The sequence below is a fragment of the Amyelois transitella genome, chromosome 17, assembly GCF_032362555.1.
Source record: "Amyelois transitella isolate CPQ chromosome 17, ilAmyTran1.1, whole genome shotgun sequence".
In the NCBI taxonomy this organism is placed as follows: domain Eukaryota; kingdom Metazoa; phylum Arthropoda; class Insecta; order Lepidoptera; family Pyralidae; genus Amyelois; species Amyelois transitella.
Window position 1 is genome coordinate 1,506,594 of NC_083520.1, and position 19,993 is coordinate 1,526,586.

At 41.4% G+C, this 19,993-nt stretch overlaps 1 protein-coding gene across 1 annotated transcript in view; it reads right to left on the reverse strand.

The window, feature by feature from the left end:
* Positions 1-48: 48 nt before the first annotated feature.
* Positions 49-19,993, reverse strand: part of LOC106134357 (Golgi-specific brefeldin A-resistance guanine nucleotide exchange factor 1) — a 37,057-nt gene continuing 17,112 nt past the window's right edge. The window contains exons 15-31 of the mRNA XM_060948802.1: positions 18,654-18,885; positions 17,396-17,544; positions 16,363-16,489; positions 15,565-15,689; positions 14,184-14,311; positions 12,733-12,955; positions 11,163-11,295; positions 10,439-10,548; positions 9,730-9,919; positions 9,467-9,570; positions 8,877-8,961; positions 8,159-8,244; positions 6,920-7,081; positions 4,576-5,769; positions 3,850-3,949; positions 2,901-3,265; positions 49-2,232 (exon numbers count right to left, since the gene is read on the reverse strand). Coding sequence (XP_060804785.1) covers positions 1,645-2,232; positions 2,901-3,265; positions 3,850-3,949; positions 4,576-5,769; positions 6,920-7,081; positions 8,159-8,244; positions 8,877-8,961; positions 9,467-9,570; positions 9,730-9,919; positions 10,439-10,548; positions 11,163-11,295; positions 12,733-12,955; positions 14,184-14,311; positions 15,565-15,689; positions 16,363-16,489; positions 17,396-17,544; positions 18,654-18,885 — 4,101 coding nt within the window. The 3' untranslated portion in view covers positions 49-1,644. The remainder of the gene's footprint in view (positions 2,233-2,900; positions 3,266-3,849; positions 3,950-4,575; positions 5,770-6,919; positions 7,082-8,158; positions 8,245-8,876; positions 8,962-9,466; positions 9,571-9,729; positions 9,920-10,438; positions 10,549-11,162; positions 11,296-12,732; positions 12,956-14,183; positions 14,312-15,564; positions 15,690-16,362; positions 16,490-17,395; positions 17,545-18,653; positions 18,886-19,993) is intronic.

Sequence of the window (19,993 nt, forward strand, 5' to 3'; positions counted from 1 at the left end):
TTAAATTCAGCAAATTGAGTAAGCATCATATTGAAAAATACACACATATATCCATTAAACACATTTATTTATAAATCGTTAAACATATATTACATTGATATTGTTTTATATATACCTCTCTCTATACAAAGAAACAATAATTACAGAATTTACATTCATCTAAAGATAATATAGTAACCCTGAAAATTTTCACAAAGTATAACAAATAGATTTTAATAAAAAACATTATAGTACAATATGATAAAATAAAACATTATGGCCTACACGGCTACCATGAATTTTACTTGGTATCATCGACTCTCGTGAATCATTTGTATGAAAACTTTAAGTTCCTATTGTATCCGCCAGGGGCGCTTTTACAGTTATTCATACAAACCTACATGCTACGCCTCTTTCATGGATAAGGCAGGAGTCCCTACAAACTTTTCATACAAGTTTAGGACAAATACTCTTGACCTGACTTATTACTCTTAATTATTTTCGTACATTTATTCACGATGCTATCGATTAGGTCAAGCAAAGAGTCATGACGGCCATTTTGGAATGTTCTAGAGAAATACTCTCAACATTAGGCCTGAGAATAAGAATAAATTGTTAATTATTTTCGACGTAACAGCTTGTTATAATCTGATCTACACTATTCAATATTCAACATTAATAAGAATAGTAGTGTTAGTTACAAGAATTTTATTGGTACATATTTTCAAATCCGTAATCTGAAACCTGTTAGCCACTTTCATAAAAATGCGTCCCGCAGGATTTGAAGTCACGTCCTCTAATAATAGCAAACGCCTTGAAGTCCAAAATATATCACATAACATCTTACCACCCTGTCACCTGTGTTTCAAATTATGTCGAAAAGGCAGGTATGGGAACTACACAGCTATTAATTAAAGTTCAACTTATATTCCGGGTATTTTTAATTTACTTTTTCGGGGTATATAATCATCATATTTTGGTGCCTTGTGTTGTGGTACCGGCACCAAGAGAAAAAGAATAAGACCACACACCATCTAGCCAAACAACTGAATGTGGCAGTGTTTCAGTCTTTTCAAGACTGTTGGCCCTGTCTACCCCGCAAGGGATATAAACGTGATTATATGTATGTATGTACAATTATCTAAATATGAACATTTTGTGTCGTGATGTCTAGTAACGAACTTTGAAATTTACATATTTTGTTTGATAACCGTTGTTCTTACCCTGAGAGAGAGAAAAAATATTTCAGGCAACTGGATATGTAACCATGATTCAAAAATAGATTCCCCAGCAAGGTTATGTATATTATCATACTTTAAATTTGTTTATTTCGCCACGAATATTACATAACAACTAGGCTTTAAGGTGGTTTAAATTATGTTTTTGTCAAAGTCAAATAAATAAAATAATGCCTTATTGACCTTCGTGAATAGACCTACAATACAGTAATAGATACAATGTTAAAGGCGACTAAGGGATTCAACTAGTGCAGCTTTCACCATGATCCGATATGGGTTAGGTTCCCGTGCCAACGTTGCGGAGGTCAGACGGTAATCGCTTCGTATAAAAACCTGACTATGACCATATTAATAAATCCGTTATATACAACAGTTCTTTAATTCCTTCATAAATCTACAACCACGTACCCACATCTCACTCTGCGAGCTATCCTTCTTGCGTCGACATCAACGCATCAAAAACCTCCGAACTCCTCTCGTTCACCGCGCCGAAGTAACTCGAAAAATTAAATATACCCGAATCCCTGACGTTATCCGTTGAACCGAATTGAGCCTTATTACTCTTATGCATTGGAGTCGCATTCGCGCTGAACGATTTCTGATCTAGATTAATTATATTTATGGTATCTTTTGAAAATTCCGGAGTTAAACTCTCAGGGTCGTATAGAGCTTGTTTGGTCGACTCATTCTGATTGTACGGATTCGTCAGATATTCAGCGTAGATCTCTGATTGGTCGACGTCTTGTCTATGGCTGTGTTGTGTTATATTGACAGATTGTGGTGAATGTGATTCAATTTTGACAGGATCAATCGGCAGTGTTGCCTGTGGTTCAATTTTGACAGGTTCGGTCGGTAATATTGTCTGTGGTTCAATTTTGACAGGTTCGGTCGGTAATATTGTCTGTGGTTCAATTTTGACAGGTGCGCTCTGTGCTTGTGGCAGTTCGGTCGTCGTCTGCGGGTACAGTATCGGCATTTGGCTCTGGATCGATATTCCGATGGGCGTCGATATCATCTGCAAAGGAAAGATAAGTAAATTAAAAAAAGATACTAAGGTAAGCAGCCGAATTTAATGTTTGCGCCAAATATTACTTTACAGTTCACAGCAGCTTTGAGGCAAAATAATGCAATAAATTTAACCCTATTATGAATGAAACTAAGACCATTATGTAAATAAATCTATACTAATCTATACTAATATTATAAAGCTGAAGAGTGAGTTTGTTTGTTTGAACGCGCTAATCTCAGGAACTACTGGTTCGAATTGAAAAATTATTTTTGCGTTGAAAAGACCATTTATCGAGGAAGGCTTTAGGCTATATAACATCACGCTGCAACTATAAGGAGCAAAGAAATAATGGAAAATGTGAAAAAAAAACAGGAAAAATTATTCATCCATGGATTCAATGATGCCCAAAATAACTATTCCACGCGGACGAAGTTGCGGACACAGCTAGTAAATAAATATATACGGGACAAATTAAAAAGATAAAACTTCGTGACTTGTGTTGCGAGATACTAGCTAGCCTGATCCTGGCCGTGATTCGAACCCAGGACCTAATACTGTATCACAGTCATCAACAATACCATCCCATTTTTGTAAAAATAATAAACTTTGAGCTATCGTTAAATTATGGTAACCTATTGGTGAATTAAAATCAAGTTTTCACAAAAGTAAATTACCTCATTCAAAGGTTGTAGTAAGACAGAGGACGCCAATCCGGCCTGGTCATAAAGCTGATTCCTTATCGGCACCATCCCGCTTATTGGCGTAGGCGCGACCAACGTTGGCCCTATTGGCGGAGTTTGGCCAATATTGGTCGGCGATTGAGATTGGACAAGAATATTGGACGTAGGACGTTGGGCGATGTTGGTCGGCGATTGCGCTGGATATGTTGGTCGTTGGGGTTGGATCAAAGGTTGGTTAGGTGGGTTTAGTGGTAAAACTGGCGTACTGGGAGTTCCGACTGGGATCAGGGTGGGGAGGCTCGGCGGCAGTGTTGGCTGCAAATGTGGCGGCAGGTTGGCTGTCTTCGCATCATCTTTCACTGGAAAGAAGTTGTTGCTTTTCTAAATCTTGATTATATTATTAAGTCGTCTAAGTAAACGTGGCTTTCGAGATAGAGACTCAATGAGTCTGCGTGTATGTAAATACTTTATTATATAAAAGATCAGTTGCGTAAAGGATAAGGAAATCGGGGACGCCATTACGAAAGGTAAGAAACGCTTGCACCAAGAAAGAAATGTAGGAGGTATTCAGGGATCGTGACAATTTTAAAGATGTACTATCTGCCTACCCCTCCGGGAGAATGGCATGATTTTTTGTATTATCAAAAATATTAAACAATATATGCCGTGTGGTTCCCGACACTTTAGAATAGAGCCACTCCATATATTTTCCATGGATTTCGTAAAAGGAGACAAAGGCTTATTAACTTTGGAATCCCTTTTCTAGGAGACGGGCTAGCAACCTGTCACTATTTGAATCCCAATGCCATCACTAAGCAGCATATATACAGCAACAAATACCCCGTAAGGGATATAGTCGTGACTAAATGTATGTTTGTATGTATTAAACAATAGTTGCGAAAAGTTTGAAAGCGTCGGTAAAGTTACAGTAATATAAATGTACCTTGCGGGAACAATTCTTCCTTCAAGTCAGGCAAGACTTCACCAATAAGGTCCCAAGTGATGTACCAAAGATCGTTGTAGCCATCATCGTTGTTAAATATCTAGAAAAAGAGAAAATATCTTGTTGAAAATTATGAAACTACTAGCGCCATCTAGTATTATTTTATGATGTAATAATCGGTTTGAGTCCCGGCAGCGCATCGGTGGATGAATTGTTAAGATGCCCGATTAAAAAATGCTTGTTGCGTTTGAACCAGAGCCCTCTGCTCTGGTTCAAATCCTACCTCGGCCAATTACTTTTGTATGCGTTATGGAGTGCTGCCTGATGTTCTTACGGTAAGGAAATTATCGTGTGGAAATCTGCACATTCAGGCAACTGGACGTGTAATTACGATCCAATATGGGTAGGTTTATTATTTAGGTAATTTTGGTATTTTTATTCAAATTCAGTTACCGTTTCCGCACCCCCGCACTTCGTCTTATTATGTTGCCTGTTGACACGTACAAGTATTGAAAGATGCTCGATTTGCGATGATGATGCGATGCGAAAGATGCGCAAACACGTATTGAAAGATGTTGTAGTGTTGATGTTGATGCTATATAGTGTCTAGCTACTTTACCTCCTCATGTATGAAAAATATAAGGTTTCCTTGCAAACATGAGACAATAAATCACATTTTGATCCTCAACAGTACAGACAGACAGACACACACGTGGTGACACTGACCCGCACGGAGTGCATGACGAGCAGCATGTTCTTGAGCGCCTCGCTAGCGGCGTCGGCGAGCGCGTCGTCGCGGGCGCGCCGCAGCCGCAGCTGCAGCGCCGCCACGCGCACAGACAGACAGACAGACAGACAGACAGACAGACAGACAGACACACACGTGGTGACACTGACCCGCACGGAGTGCATGACGAGCAGCATGTTCTTGAGCGCCTCGCTAGCGGCGTCGGCGAGCGCGTCGTCGCGGGCGCGCCGCAGCCGCAGCTGCAGCGCCGCCACGCGCACAGACAGACAGACAGACAGACAGACAGACAGACAGACAGACACACACGTGGTGACACTGACCCGCACGGAGTGCATGACGAGCAGCATGTTCTTGAGCGCCTCGCTAGCGGCGTCGGCGAGCGCGTCGTCGCGGGCGCGCCGCAGCCGCAGCTGCAGCGCCGCCACGCGCACAGACAGACAGACAGACAGACAGACAGACAGACAGACAGACACACACGTGGTGACACTGACCCGCACGGAGTGCATGACGAGCAGCATGTTCTTGAGCGCCTCGCTAGCGGCGTCGGCGAGCGCGTCGTCGCGGGCGCGCCGCAGCCGCAGCTGCAGCGCCGCCACGCGCACAGACAGACAGACAGACAGACAGACAGACAGACAGACAGACACACACGTGGTGACACTGACCCGCACGGAGTGCATGACGAGCAGCATGTTCTTGAGCGCCTCGCTAGCGGCGTCGGCGAGCGCGTCGTCGCGGGCGCGCCGCAGCCGCAGCTGCAGCGCCGCCACGCGCACAGACAGACAGACAGACAGACAGACAGACAGACAGACAGACACACACGTGGTGACACTGACCCGCACGGAGTGCATGACGAGCAGCATGTTCTTGAGCGCCTCGCTAGCGGCGTCGGCGAGCGCGTCGTCGCGGGCGCGCCGCAGCCGCAGCTGCAGCGCCGCCACGCGCACAGACAGACAGACAGACAGACAGACAGACAGACAGACAGACACACACGTGGTGACACTGACCCGCACGGAGTGCATGACGAGCAGCATGTTCTTGAGCGCCTCGCTAGCGGCGTCGGCGAGCGCGTCGTCGCGGGCGCGCCGCAGCCGCAGCTGCAGCGCCGCCACGCGCCGCCACAGAGCGGGGAACCGCGCGCTGTGCGACAGCGCCGACAGATGCTGCAGGAACACCTGCAAATAACACCACATCAATTCCACGTTGGGCGCCACTGTCACCGTTTAGGTAAAACGTCGCACAAGTGATAAAGAGATACTTTTTAAATATTTCTTAGGACTTGTTTTACAATGTTTAAGAGGGCGTGGGTTTAGTTATAGACACGACATCCAGCAAGTAGCCGCCTGAGATTAGCGAGCTACTTGGTGAGCGTTTAAGCAGACCAAAGGCGAAGGTCCGGCGCGCACGCTTATGTAGGTTCCCGGGCTGGTAAGAGGGGCGCAGGGGAGACCACGACAGCAAAACGTCACGAACCATCATGACATAGGTAAACTTTTCGCAACTTTAAATGGGGGTTTAACTTCCGTGAGAATTCACAATAATCCACCTTATATCATCACAATCGATCGACTAATGAACTTTTTCGTTACAAAAAAGAAATCTTTTCTCTTTCTATTATAAGTATAGATTACAACAACGTCAAGACAAAAACTACGCAAGATATACATATCTACACCAATATTATAAAGAGGAAAACTTTGTTTATATGTTTGTTTGTAATGAATAGGCTCTAAAACTATTGGACCGATTTTAAAAATTCTTTCACTATTCGAAAGCTAAATTTTCAATGAGTAACGTAGGCTATATTTTATTTTGGAAAAAATAAAGGGTTCCGTAAGATATTTGGGTTTTGCGGACACAAGGTGTAAAAAATCAACCAAAAAAGTTACTTATTTTGCGTACGCTGCCTAAACCATAAAAAATAGAGCCATAAAATGTTTTAATTAATTTTTAAAAAATATGACCGCTCCTTCTCTTTCCCATGGATGTCGTAAAAGGCGACTAAGGGATAGGCTGATATACCTACTTGAGATTCTTCTTTTAGGCGATGGGCTATCAACCTGTCACTATTTGAATTACAATTTTATCATCAAGCCAAACAGCTGAACGTGGCCTATTGGTAAGTCTTTTTAAGACTGTTGGGTCTGTCTACCCCGCAAGGGATATAGACGTGATTATATGTATGTAAGTATGTAAAATATATAGTTCAAGAAGAGAGGAGTTTTAGTTGCATATATTTTTAATATATAATTCCCGTCACATACAATTATTTCAAAGTGCATCAACAGTGTTAAACAACTACCATTAAACACACACACACAATACCTTGCACATTATAGTGTTAGCTCGTGCTGCACATTCGGGCATCTGCTCCAGCAGCGGGAACAGCACCCGGGTGAAACAGGCCTCCCAGCCGGCGCTGCTCAGGTGGGCCAGTCCCGGAACCAGTAATGCTCGTTGGAGGTACGCTATAGCTGTGTTTGCCACCTGAGAATAATTCCCAGAATACAGATTCGTCTAGTTTGGGAATTATTAAATCAGTGTACATTTTACTTCAACTTAAATAAACAAACATCATTACATCCTACTGGATCTTCCGTGATGCCTTCTACCAATCAAGATACAGGTTTATTCTTAGTTTGATGGTGGATGGCTGAGCGTTGGACCAGATTAGAAAATGTATTAACACCTTTTATATGAACGATGAATGTACATAATATGTTGCTGAAATGAGTCAATAAAACCAGTATTATGAGAAGTAAAGTTGTTGTTCTCATTTGATCTCCAGTTTGACGGCCTCTGTAGTACGCTTGTCTGTGACACCGGAGGTCCCGGGTCCCGGGTTCGAAACGAAGCCAAACGGCTGAACGTGGCCTTAAAGTCTTTTTGAGACTGTTGGTTCTGTCTACCCCGCAAGGGATATGATTATAACTGGATCCACCGCCCGGCCGGGGCATGATGAGAAAAGAACTTTTTTGTGATTGGACTGGGTCTTTGATGTATTTCTATATAAGTGTTTATTATAAAATATAGTATCGTTGAGTTAGTATCGCGTAACACAAGTCTCGAACTTACTTCGAGGCTAACTTAATCTGTGTAATTTGTCAAAAAATAACTATCATTTTATTATCTTGTATAAAGTGACAAAGCCTCACTTTTTTTTAACAATCTTCTTCTTGTCGTTTTGTTTCCGGAACTTTAGAATAGATCCACTCCATATCTCTCTCTATTGATGTCGTAAGAGGGGACTAAGGGATAGGCTTATAAACTTTGTATTTTTCTTTTAGGCTAGCAACCTGTCACTATTTGAATCTCAATTCTATCTTAAAGCCAAATAGCTGAATGTGGCCTATCAATTTTTTCAAGACTGTTGGCTCTATCTACCCCGCAAGGGATATAGACGTGATTATATGTATGCATGTAAGAATCCAAGACTCAGGCCAATCAGAGAAAGTTCCGTTTCTCATGCCTGCCCTGGCCGGTATTCAAACCCGGGACCTCCGGTGTCACAGACAAGCGCATTACCGCTACGCCACAGGGGCCGTTATAAATACATAATGTTACCTGTTTCCTTCTGTCCGTGCAGAATTGTGCTATTCCTTGCAAGAGCGGCATCCACGCCACTTCCCATAAATCGTATTCTTCTGTTCCTAAAAAGTACATTCAAGATTTAAATAGCCGGTTTTAACTCTGTGTATAGGATACTAGCTGTGCCCGCAACATCGTACGCGTGGAATAGTTAGGTAGTTATTTTGGGCAGCATTGAAACCCTCAAGGATGAATAATTTTCCCCGTTTTTTTTTTTTTCATATTGTCCATTATTTCTTTGCTCCTTACTAGTTGCAAAGTGATTATCTAAATACTCGTAGAGAATGGCACGAAATTTGATCTAATTCAAATTCAAGACTTTATCATTATTGGGACATTTCAATATCACGTAATACATTGGTTGTCTTCAAATAAATTACTTAAAACTAAATTTTGTGCCGCTTCCGTCAGTGCCGAGAAGCGGTAACAAACTGCACTGCAGCATTTTCTTCAACAACGTCATCTTCACAATTATTCAAAATAAGAATTCAAAACATTTATTCATTATTATGGGACATTTCAATATCACTTAATAATTGTCATATCTTTTGGTTTCACAACTTTGGATTGGACGTCAAATAAATTACTTAAACAACTAAGTTAACTGCCCCGCTTCCAAAGCGTCACAAGAAGCGGTAACAAACTGCACTGCAGCATTTCCTTCACAGCGTCAACATCACAATTATTCACTGACCTTGACTCCCTTGATCGGCTTCGTCACGCCACCATTTGAATATTTGTGCAGTGCGACTGTGTAACGTGTGCATTAAGTCCAGGAGCTAAAAAGAATATACATACATACATACATATAGTCACGTCCACATCCCCTGCGGGGTAGACAGAGCCAACAGTCTTGAAAAGACTGAATGGCCACAACATAGCAAAATATTTTGGCTTAATGATAGAATTGAGATTCAAATAGTGACAGGTTGCTAGCCCATCGCCTAAAAAAGAATCCCAAGTTTGTTAGCCTATCTCTTAGTCGCCTTTTACGACATTCATGGAAAAGAGATGGAGTGGTCCTATTCTTGCCGGAACCACATGGTACCAATACAAAAGAAAATTTGATATGTAAATACAAAATATAATTTAACCGGACATCAATCGATCAATATTGGTATTTTTATTTGTGAAAATAAATTATAAGAACTGCTTCCTGCTTTTAGGCGTACAAATGTCAAGATATGATTGAAGAATGATAATCACTAGAAAGAAGAGACTTATTAACTGAGTTTCTTTTGTAAAATTATATTTTTAAATTAAAAACATATCTGACCACCTTACCTGTATGCTGACCATGTGGTACTGGTCCATGGTATCCACCTCCTCATCACTGGATTCCTCGTGCCTCAGACGAGAACGCTGCTTGCGACTTTTTGGTTTCTTGCCTGTAAAAAAAAAAGAGATTATCAATCATTTATAATATTAGTATATCATTTATAATATTTGTACGATTGATGTTTGTAAGAACAACTTTTACTCCCAATGCCAAACCATTATTTTTGAACACAGTACAGCGCTTAAAGGTTAAAATAAGGTGCCGTGACCTGGCAAGGCGGCCCGGGCGAACAGGCGCACGGCGCGCACGGCCAGGCGGCAGTTGTCGGGCGTCACGTGCGCCACGTCGCGCAGCACCAGCGACAGCGCCTCGCTGCAGCGCGCCAGCGCGCTCGGCCGGACGGCGTGCTGCCGCGGCTCCGCGTCTAGCTCGTACACGGAGGTTTCCGGGTTTTTCACCTGCAGGAATAACACAGAGAAATATGATTAGAAGAAGAAGAAGAAGTTATAAGTGTTATTATATATATGCATATATATAATTATATAGGTATATAGTGTTATTATATATACTTATATGTATATATATAAGTGTATACCTATACACTGCATTGTATTATGTTTTAACATTTTGTCACGGCTCCCCAACATTTGGGAACCATTCCGCATCGGGGAACCCAGCGGAGGACACTGCGGGGTGCGCCACGTACCGCGCGCGACTCGCAACACTTCACTTACGTATGTTACAACTACAACTTCCTTCCGCTTTCACTACAACACTCGGACAACACTTAGGAGACCACAAAGTATAACACAGCGGACTTCTACTTTTTCCATCCACCACCATCTGGCTCAGAGTGATGTGAATAGTGAATGGTCTACCCCGCTCACACGACCACGAGGTTTAATTCGGCGGGCTTCGACACATCTATTTATCTTGCTCTGTGCAAACCAGGAGTCGGTATGTTTAAAATACGTTACCACTATCCAGCCTTGCGTTTGCGGGGAATGTGACAGTTCGCTCTCGGAAGAAACGCTGGTTGGGCGTCGATCGCAAGTCTCGTCTTCTGAGCCCTCCGATCTGCTCGATGCTGAAAACATTCAAATAAGTTACGTGGTCGGCCATTTTGGTTGTATAGTGAGGGTAATTGTAAAATTGTCAGTTTACTAGCTACATTTAGAAAGGCAAACATGCATACATATAATCATGTCTTTATCCCTTGCGGGGTAGACAGAGCCGACAGGCTTGAAAAGACTGATAGGCCACGTTCAGCTGTTTGGCTTGATGATAGAGTTGAGATCCAAATAGTGACAGTTCGCTAGCCCTTCGTCTTAAAGAAGAATCTCAAGTTCATATGCCTATCACATAGTCGCCTGTTACGATATCCATGGGAAAGAGATGGAGTGATCTTATTCTTTTTTTTTATCTGTACCGGGAACCACACGGCATTGAGAGGCAAGAGGTAATCTGAAGCCCGATTCATTAAAAATAAGACATGAATTCTTCCTTTTCAAATTCATAACAACATTGAATTAGATAAAGCCACCTCTTCCAAAGCGAAATTGAAACTTAAATCTTATTCGACGACTCCTATTTACAAAAACGCATATAAATCTTTTATGACATCCGACAGGTTAGTTATATAATAGTAATTCCTTAGAAAAAAAAAAGAAAGTGTATAACTTCAGTATACGTTATACTCACTGCTCTGCGCGGACGCAGTAGGATATACCCCGGCTCCGGCCGCGAGAAGCAGAGCAAACACCACGTCCCAATCCGCTGTCGTGTGCACGTTCTGTGCTGATGTTTTAACCAGCTCGTATAGACCACATGATATCTGAAAAGATAATACATACATACATACATATGGTCACGTCCATATCCCTTGCGGGGCAGACAGAGCCAACAGTCTTGAAAAGACTGAATGGCCACGTTCAGCTATTTGGCTTAATGATAGAATTGAGATTGAAATAGTGACAGGTTGCTAGCCCAACGCCTAACAAAGAATCCCAAGTTTGTAAGCCTATCCCTTAGTCGCCTTTAACGACATCCATGGGAAAGAGATGGATTGGTCCTATTCTTTTTTGTATTGGTGCCGGGAACCACACGGCACAAGATAATTATATCATCAAAATACTTTTCCAATTAATTGAAGTAGAATTAATGCCACGATTCGTTATGGTTTAATATAAAAACATATTTCATTAAAGAGATTCTTCTGCTTCCTTGCTGGTTTTAGTTCTGGTTGCATTCTCACCTCTCTGGAGAGGAGCCCGGGGTATGCCTTTGACCATGGATCCTGGTTTGTTTGAGTCAGGTTTTTACACGAAGCGACTGCCATCAGACCTCCGCTGGTAAACTTAACCCGTATTGGTTGCACTGTTACACATCCAGTTTTCTGAATGTGCAGGTTTCCTGACGATGTTTTTCGACGGCCTCTGTGGCGCAGCGGTAGTACGCTTGTCTGTGTCATCGGAGGTCCCGGGTTCGAATCCCGGTCAGGGCATGATGAGAAAAGAACTTTCTCTGATTGGCCTGGGTCTTGGATGTTTATCTATATAAGTATTTATTATAAAATAAAGTATCGTTGAGTTAGTATCTCGTAACACAAGTCTCGAACTTACTTCGAGGCTAACTCAATCTGTGTAATTTGTCCTGTATATATTTAGTTATTTAGTTTTTTTTACACACCGTGAGACTATCGGTGAGTATTCAAAGATTCATTAAAGAGATTCTCTTTTGCGTAAATAAGTACTATTGAAAAAAGCCACCCACTTAACACTATTATACTTTACGCGTGTGGTGTGTTTAATATTTTTGTTGTTTTACTGATACCACTCGGAACAGTCGATTCGGGAACACCGAGTATTGCTCGGTCGCCCAGGTACTTTTTATTAAAAAATTGATACATAACTAATTTTAAACTTTCGCGTTGCATTATACGGTCTTATCGCAATATGTTACATAATAAGATTCGAAATGTCCGCGATAAAATAAAGGTACGTAACGTGCGCGTTTAATACCTTTATCATTTACTAGAGGCCGCCCGCGACTTCGTCCGCTTGGAATCATTCCCGTGAGGACTTCGGGATAAAAAGTAGCCTATATGTTATTCTAGTTCTTCAGCTGCCTACATACCAAACATCGTAATCGGTTCAGTAGTTTTTGCGTGAAAGAGTAACAATCATCCATACTGACATCCTGACATACTCACAAACTTTCGCATTTATAATATTAGTAGGATAAATAGAGTTATACACATAGTTATACATACCACATCGGCCTGCTGATAGATCAATTTATAAGGCAGTTGGAACAACATAGTTAAATGGTGTAACACGGTGGCGGCGCACTGGTCGCATCTCATCAGCCTCGCGGCGGTGCGCAGGAGGCATGTCAGAGCCCGAGACAGGGCTTCGCCCCCGCGCTGTGCCGACCACAGGACTACGAGCCGGATGTGGGGACCAGCGTCCTCCCATACGGTTAGCAGGCGGTCTCTGGAGGGATGGAAAGACGAAATTTCGTTTTAATATTGTAATTATACATGCATATAATCACGTCTATATCCCTTGCGGGGTAGACAGAGCCAACAGTCTTGAAAAGACTGATACGCCACGTTCAGCTATTTGGCTTTAAGATAGAATTAAGATTCATGTAGTGACAGGTTGCTAGCCCATCGCCTAAAAGATGAATACCAAGTTTATAAGTAAACTTATAAACTTGGTATTCATCTTTTAGACCCCTTAGTCGCCTTTTACGACATCCATGGGAGAGAGATGGAGTGGTGCTATTCTATTTTCTATTGGTGCCGGGAACCACACGGCGCTTTTCTATTGGTGCTGGGAACTATTGCGTGTTATATTCGAAAGTTAATAATAGTGAAAGTTTTCTTATAGGCAAAGTCTAAAAACAAACACTTTTGATAGAAAAAAAAAAGAAACGGTCAAGTGCGAGTCGGACTCGCGCGCGAATGGTTCCGTACCATCAACACGTTTGTTACTTAAACATTTATCTTTTTAATATTCACGTTTCTACCTGTTATTAAAATGGACCAAAAAGATGCTTAAAAATTAAATTTGTTCTATGGGGAGCAGAACCAACAGTCTTAAAAAGACTTGATAGGCCATATTCAGCTTTTTGACTTGAAGATAGAGTTGGGATTCAAATACTGTATATTGTAGATACAAATGTACAAAATTCAATTGACCAATAAACTTGATTGTAGGCAACCTTCTTTACGTATACCATAGCAACGATTGCCATGGTTTGTTTTATTTATTTAAACTTCATTGCACAAAATACATAAATGTATAGCACAATTGACGGACTTAATGCTAGAAGCATTATCTACCAGTCAACCATTGGGTCTGACAGAGAACTTTATGTGGGGTCTAAATAAATAAATATATTTATTTATATAATTATTATATACATACATACATAAAAAGTACAATAGATAAACAATATACATAAATAAATAGGTACAGCGATGAGTGAAAAGGCTTAAAGGTATTAAATACCCTCTAATAATATTTGTTGAGTTAGGAAAAAATATCAGATATTATTTTTATTGTCAAATATTTTTCATTTCCATAACTATATTATGGAAATGAACTACTACTTTAAATTTGATTATTTCTCTCCTGTCTTCTGTAGTGATAACCAACTTTGCGAATATACTTCGTACAGTGATCGTAGGTCAACTTACATGCCGCGGTCACTCACCTATTCTGTATGAGGGTCTGGCCCAAGAGTTCCAAGAAGAATATCGTGATGTCTTCAAGTTGAGGGTTCATCTGAAGGTTCTCCGCATCGGGCGGAGCGCCTACTGTTACCATGGCGCGGATCAGTTCCTGGTGGGGAAAAATATATTGACACGTCTCTATCTCTTTCGGGGTAGACAGAACCAGCAGTCTTGAAAAGATAGAAAGGCCACGTTCAGCTGTATGGCTTTCTGATTGATGGTATTAAAATTCAAATAGTGTCAGGTTTTTAGACCATTGCTTACAATAGGAATCCCAAGTTCATAAGCCTATCCCTTAGTCGCCGTTTACGATATCCATGGGAAAGATATGGAATAGTCCTATTCTATTTTTATTCTTCTTCTTATTCTATTATTATTTATTTTATGACTATATATAAAGTTGCAGAAACCACAAAATAATTAGTTAAATTTTTAACATATTTCTGGCTTTCACCAAGTCGCGTGGAAGAACCGGGTCTGCCTTCTTCTTCCACCTTGTTAATTAATTCTGGTTACATTTACTGTATGCCGTGTCTTGCTGCTGTATATGAGTGAGGAGATCAGACAAGAGATAGAGAATGTAAGTACACACCTGCAAACTCTCCTGCTGCAAGAACTTGGTCTCAGACACGAGGAGACTGTGTATGTTGCATTTGGCAACGCATTCTGTCGCCGCGTCTATTACTGCCATCTCTTTCTTCTGTACATGAGAGAACAGACAAGAGATAGAGAATGTAAGTACACACCTGCAAACTCTCCTGCTGCAAGAACTTGGTCTCAGTCACGAGGAGACTGTGTATGTTACATTTGACAACGCATTCCGTCGCCGCATTTATTACTGTCATCTCTTACTTCTGCACATGAGAGAACAGACAAGAGATAGAGAATGTAAGTACACACCTGCAAACTCTCCTGCTGCAAGAACTTGGTCTCAGACACGAGGAGACTGTGTATGTTACATTTGACAACGCATTCCGTCGCCGCATTTATTACTGTCATCTCTTACTTCTGCACATGAGAGAACAGACAAGAGATAGAGAATGTAAGTACACACCTGCAAACTCTCCTGCTGCAAGAACTTGGTCTCAGTCACGAGGAGACTGTGTATGTTGCACTTGGCAACGCATTCCATCGCCGCATTTATTACTGCCATCTCTTACTTCTGTACATGAGATAACAGACAAGAGATAGAGAATGTCAGTACACACCTGCAAACTCTCCTGCTGCAAGAACTTGGTCTCAGTCACGAACAGACAGTGTATGTTGCATTTGACAACGCATTGCGTCGCCGCATTTATTACTGCCATCTCTTACTTCTGTATATGAGAGAACAGACAGGAGATAGAGAATGTCAGTACACACCTGCAAACTCTCCTGCTGCAAGAACTTCGTCTCAGTAACGAGGAGACTGTGTATGTTGCATTTGGCAACGCATTCTGTCGCCGCGTCTATGAGGGCTTTCTCGTGTGGCGTAGGGGCTCGCACGGCTGCGAAATGAGAAGGGAACTGTTATATAGTGTGAACACGTTGTGCGACACAATGCGACGAGCAACGACACAACGCGACGAGATACGACACGACGCGACGCGCACAAAGAAAAATGCTGCACGTAACAATTAACTATAGTTTATAACAAATACTTATAAAAATAAACATCGAATACCCATCCAAGACTACTGGTGCTGTATGGCTTTTTGGCACCAATTAAAAAAGAATAGGACCACTCCCATCTCGTTCCCGTGGATGCCGTAAAAGGCGACTAAGGGATGGGCTTATAAACTTCGGATTCTTCTTGAAGGCGATGGGCTAGCAACCTGTCATTATTTTAATCTCAATTCCATCGTGAAGCCATGGAACTGTGTACCCGGCAAAGCCTTGACTATATCTACTATACTAATATTATAAAGCGGAAGAGTTTGTTTGAACGCGCTAATCTCAGGAACTACTGGTTCGAATTGAAAAAATCTTTTTGCGTTGAATAGACCATTTATCGAGGAGGGCGAGTAAGGAACTCGTAACATCACGGAGCAGAGAAATAATGGAAAATGTGAAAAAACGAGGAAAATTATTCATCCTTGAGGGCTTCTATGATGCCCAAAATAACTATTTCGACGTGGATGATGTCGCGGGCACAGCTAGTATAATATAAGGAACAATTACCTGATTCGCCAAGTGCAATGTAAGAATATAAACTGGACAAAAGTCCGGCCTCCGATCCCCTGGGAGCTTCCCTTATCAGAGACACCGTGCCGGTGGGAGACAGGTAGTCTTCCGCCTCTGTCATACACTGTAACCAAAAAAATATTACGATTATTCCTCAGCTTCTTTTCCTTCTATACCGATTGTAAAAGTCAATCAAGAGAAAGGCTTATAAGATTCTATTTCAAGCGTTATGTTTGAATATAGAGCGTTAGTCGGTTACATTAATACATACATATATTCACGTCTTTATCCCTTGCGGGGTAGATAGAATCAACAGACTTATAAAGACGGATTGGACACGTTCAGCTGTTTGGCTTAATGTTAGAATTGAGATTCAAATAGTGACAGGTTGCTAGCACATCGGCTGAAAGAATCTCAAGTTAATAAATAAAAAATAAGCCTATCCCTTAGTCGCCTTTTATAACATCCATGGGAAAGAGACGGAGTGGTCCTATTCTTTTTTCTGTTGATACCGGAAGCCGCATTCATTTATACCGTGCCAATAGTAATAAGGTTTAGGTGAGGTTTATAGACTTTTATTCTCATGAAGACATATTTTACATCACTTACATGAGAACATAAAATACAAAGTAATAAATAAGTTCGTTGTCATTCTAATAAACGAAATATAACAGCAAAAGTTTAGTAAAATTGAGATTATGTGCTCGGCTATAGTCTCTTATAATAATGCTCATTTAAGTTGAGGGGTTAAAAGTGTAATCTATACTAATAGCTGATGATTTTGTTTGTTTGTTTAAACGCGCTAATCTCAAGAACAACTAGTTCAAATTGAAAAATTATTTTTGAGTTGAATAGACCATCTATCTAGAAAGGCTTCAGGCTATATAACATCTCACTACAACTATATGAAGCAAAAAAATAATGAAAAATGTGAAAAAAAAAACGGGGAAAATTAATCATCCTTGAGGGCTTCAATGACGCCCATAATAACTATTGCACGCGGACGAACAGCTAGTATAGGATACAATACCTTAGGCAACAGCCGGCCGACGTACAACGTCTTGACGATCTCCAGCAGATGTCGCCACGCGTCGCGGACGGCGTCCGCGTGCCGCGCCGCCACACTGAACGCCCGCCGCAGCGCCAGCTGGCTCTTGTTGGACTGGCCCAGGGTCACGCCTGGAACGACGCAATAGGCATCATGACAAGGTCTTAAGACTATACATACATATGGTCACGTCTATATCCCTTGTGGGGTAGACCAAAATTCAAAAAAATTCAAAATTCAAAATTTTTATTCATTATACTAGGATACTTCATATCGCTTAATAATTATCAAAACGTTTGGTTTCACAACGTCTTGAAAAGACTGAATGGTCACGTTCAGCTATTTGGATTGATGATAGAATTGAGATTCAACATACATACATACAAAAAATCACGCCTTTTTCCCGGAAGGGTAGGCAGAGACTGGGATACTACTACTACTGAATTGACTATTGAGATTCAAATACAATATAATTAGTTAATAACATGATTGAATACCCTAAATTGAATAGTTTGTTTTTAAATTTTGACGCCATAAATGTTTTTTTTTTATATTGATTGAAAGTACCAAAGGAGAGTCCATTTTAAAAATTCAAAATTATTTAATAATAACTACGCCGTCATCAATAAAAAAAAATATGGGTCATCTTTTATTAAGACATCTATTTATAAATGAAATAATTAAGGCATGGCAGCCAGCCATACAAAAAAAATTCATGACGCGAACAACACATTCAAGAGACGTTTTGGACGAGTCCAAAAAATGAGTTATATTCTACGTTATATCTCAGACAATTATTTGTAGATGGATAAAGGAATTGAAATTGAAATACCGACAGGTTGCTACCCCATCATCTAAAACAAGCTATTCTACTGTTTTTGAAAGCAAAACTCACCGATAGCGATATAAGAATTGTTCTGGTGGGCCAACAACCCAGTGAACTTGCACAGGGTGAGCAGCAAAGAGTCCAGGGTCAGGCAGTCAGCGGGTAACTTGGCGACCAGCGCGGCGCAGCGCTCCAGGCCGGACAGCGCTAGCAGCGCGGCGCTGTCTTATACTTACCACGTCTTTCCTCCGTCAGGGGGTCAACAGAGCCAGCAGCCAGATAACTCGAAGGCAACTTTAAGCTAGTTGGTTTGATGACAGAATTGAGATTCAAAGATGGCGACGGATTGCCAGCCCATCATCTAAACATCATCTAAAACAAGCTATTTCTACTGTTTTTGAAAGCAAAACTCACCGATAGCGATATAAGAATTGTTCTGGTGCGCCAACAACCCAGTGAACTTGCACAGGGTGAGCAGCAAGGAGTCCAGGGTGAGGCAGTCAGCGGGTAACTTGGCCACCAGCGCGGCGCAGCGCTCCAGGCCGGACAGCGCTAGTAGCGCGGCGCTGTCGCGCACGTTGTTGCTCGCTATCTCCTCCGGGGACGGATTGGGCGCGCGCTCGAAAGCGGCCGACAGTGCTGCCACCTATTGACAAAAAATATTGTTATTATTAAGTACGGTATTATCACTTCCGTGCCGTGTGGTTCCCGGCACCAATACAAAAAGAATAGGACCACTCTATCTCTTTCCCATGGATGTCGTAAAAGGCGACTAAGGGATAGGCTTACAAACTTCCTCTTTAAGGCGATGGGCTAGCAACCTGTCACTATCTGAATCTCAATTCTATCGTAAAGCCAAATAGCTGAACGTGGCCATTCAGTCTTTTCAAGACTGTTGGCTCTGTCTACCCCGCAAGGGATATAGACGTGAACATATGTATGTATGTATTATCACTTTTTTGAGTTAGAGTGCTATTAAATACCTACGGTATTGTCACTTTTGTGAGTTACAATGACGTGCGGTTCCCGGTACCAATTGAAAAAGAATAGGACCATTCCGTATCTTTCCCATGGATGTTGTAAAAGGCGACTAAGCCAAAGGTATTATTATATCATTTACTTGGAGTTCCTCTTTTAGGGGTTATGGACTAGCAACTTGTCACTATTTGAATGTCAATTCAATCATAAAGTCAAACAGCTAAACCTTTCAGTTTCTTGATGACTTTTGACTCTAGTCTACCCCGCATGGGATATAAATGGGATTATGTGTTATGTTATATAAGTTACGTAAGTTTGTATGGCGCGAAAATAAATGAACAATTCAGCCTATTACTATGAATTAAAAAATCAAAATTATCAGTAATTATAGAACAAAGGTGTTACTAATTTCAATACAAATCCCTTCCATTAGACTCACGAGAGGAGAGATGAATTTTGTTATTGTAAATCCTACTAATATTACAAATGCGAAAGTTGGTGAGTATGTCAGGATGTCAGTATGATGGATGTTTGTTACTCTATCACGCAAAAACTTTTGAACCGATTACGATGAAATTTGGTATGTAGATAGCTGAAGACCCAGAATAACATATAGTCTACTTTTAATCGCGGAGTTCCCGCGGGAAGTTATGAGATAGGGTTTCCACGCGGACGAAGCCGCGGGCGGCCTCTAGTGAATTATATCGACGGCCTCTGTGGCGCAGCGGTAGTACGCTTGTCTGTGACATGAGAAAAGAACTTTCTCTGATTGGCCT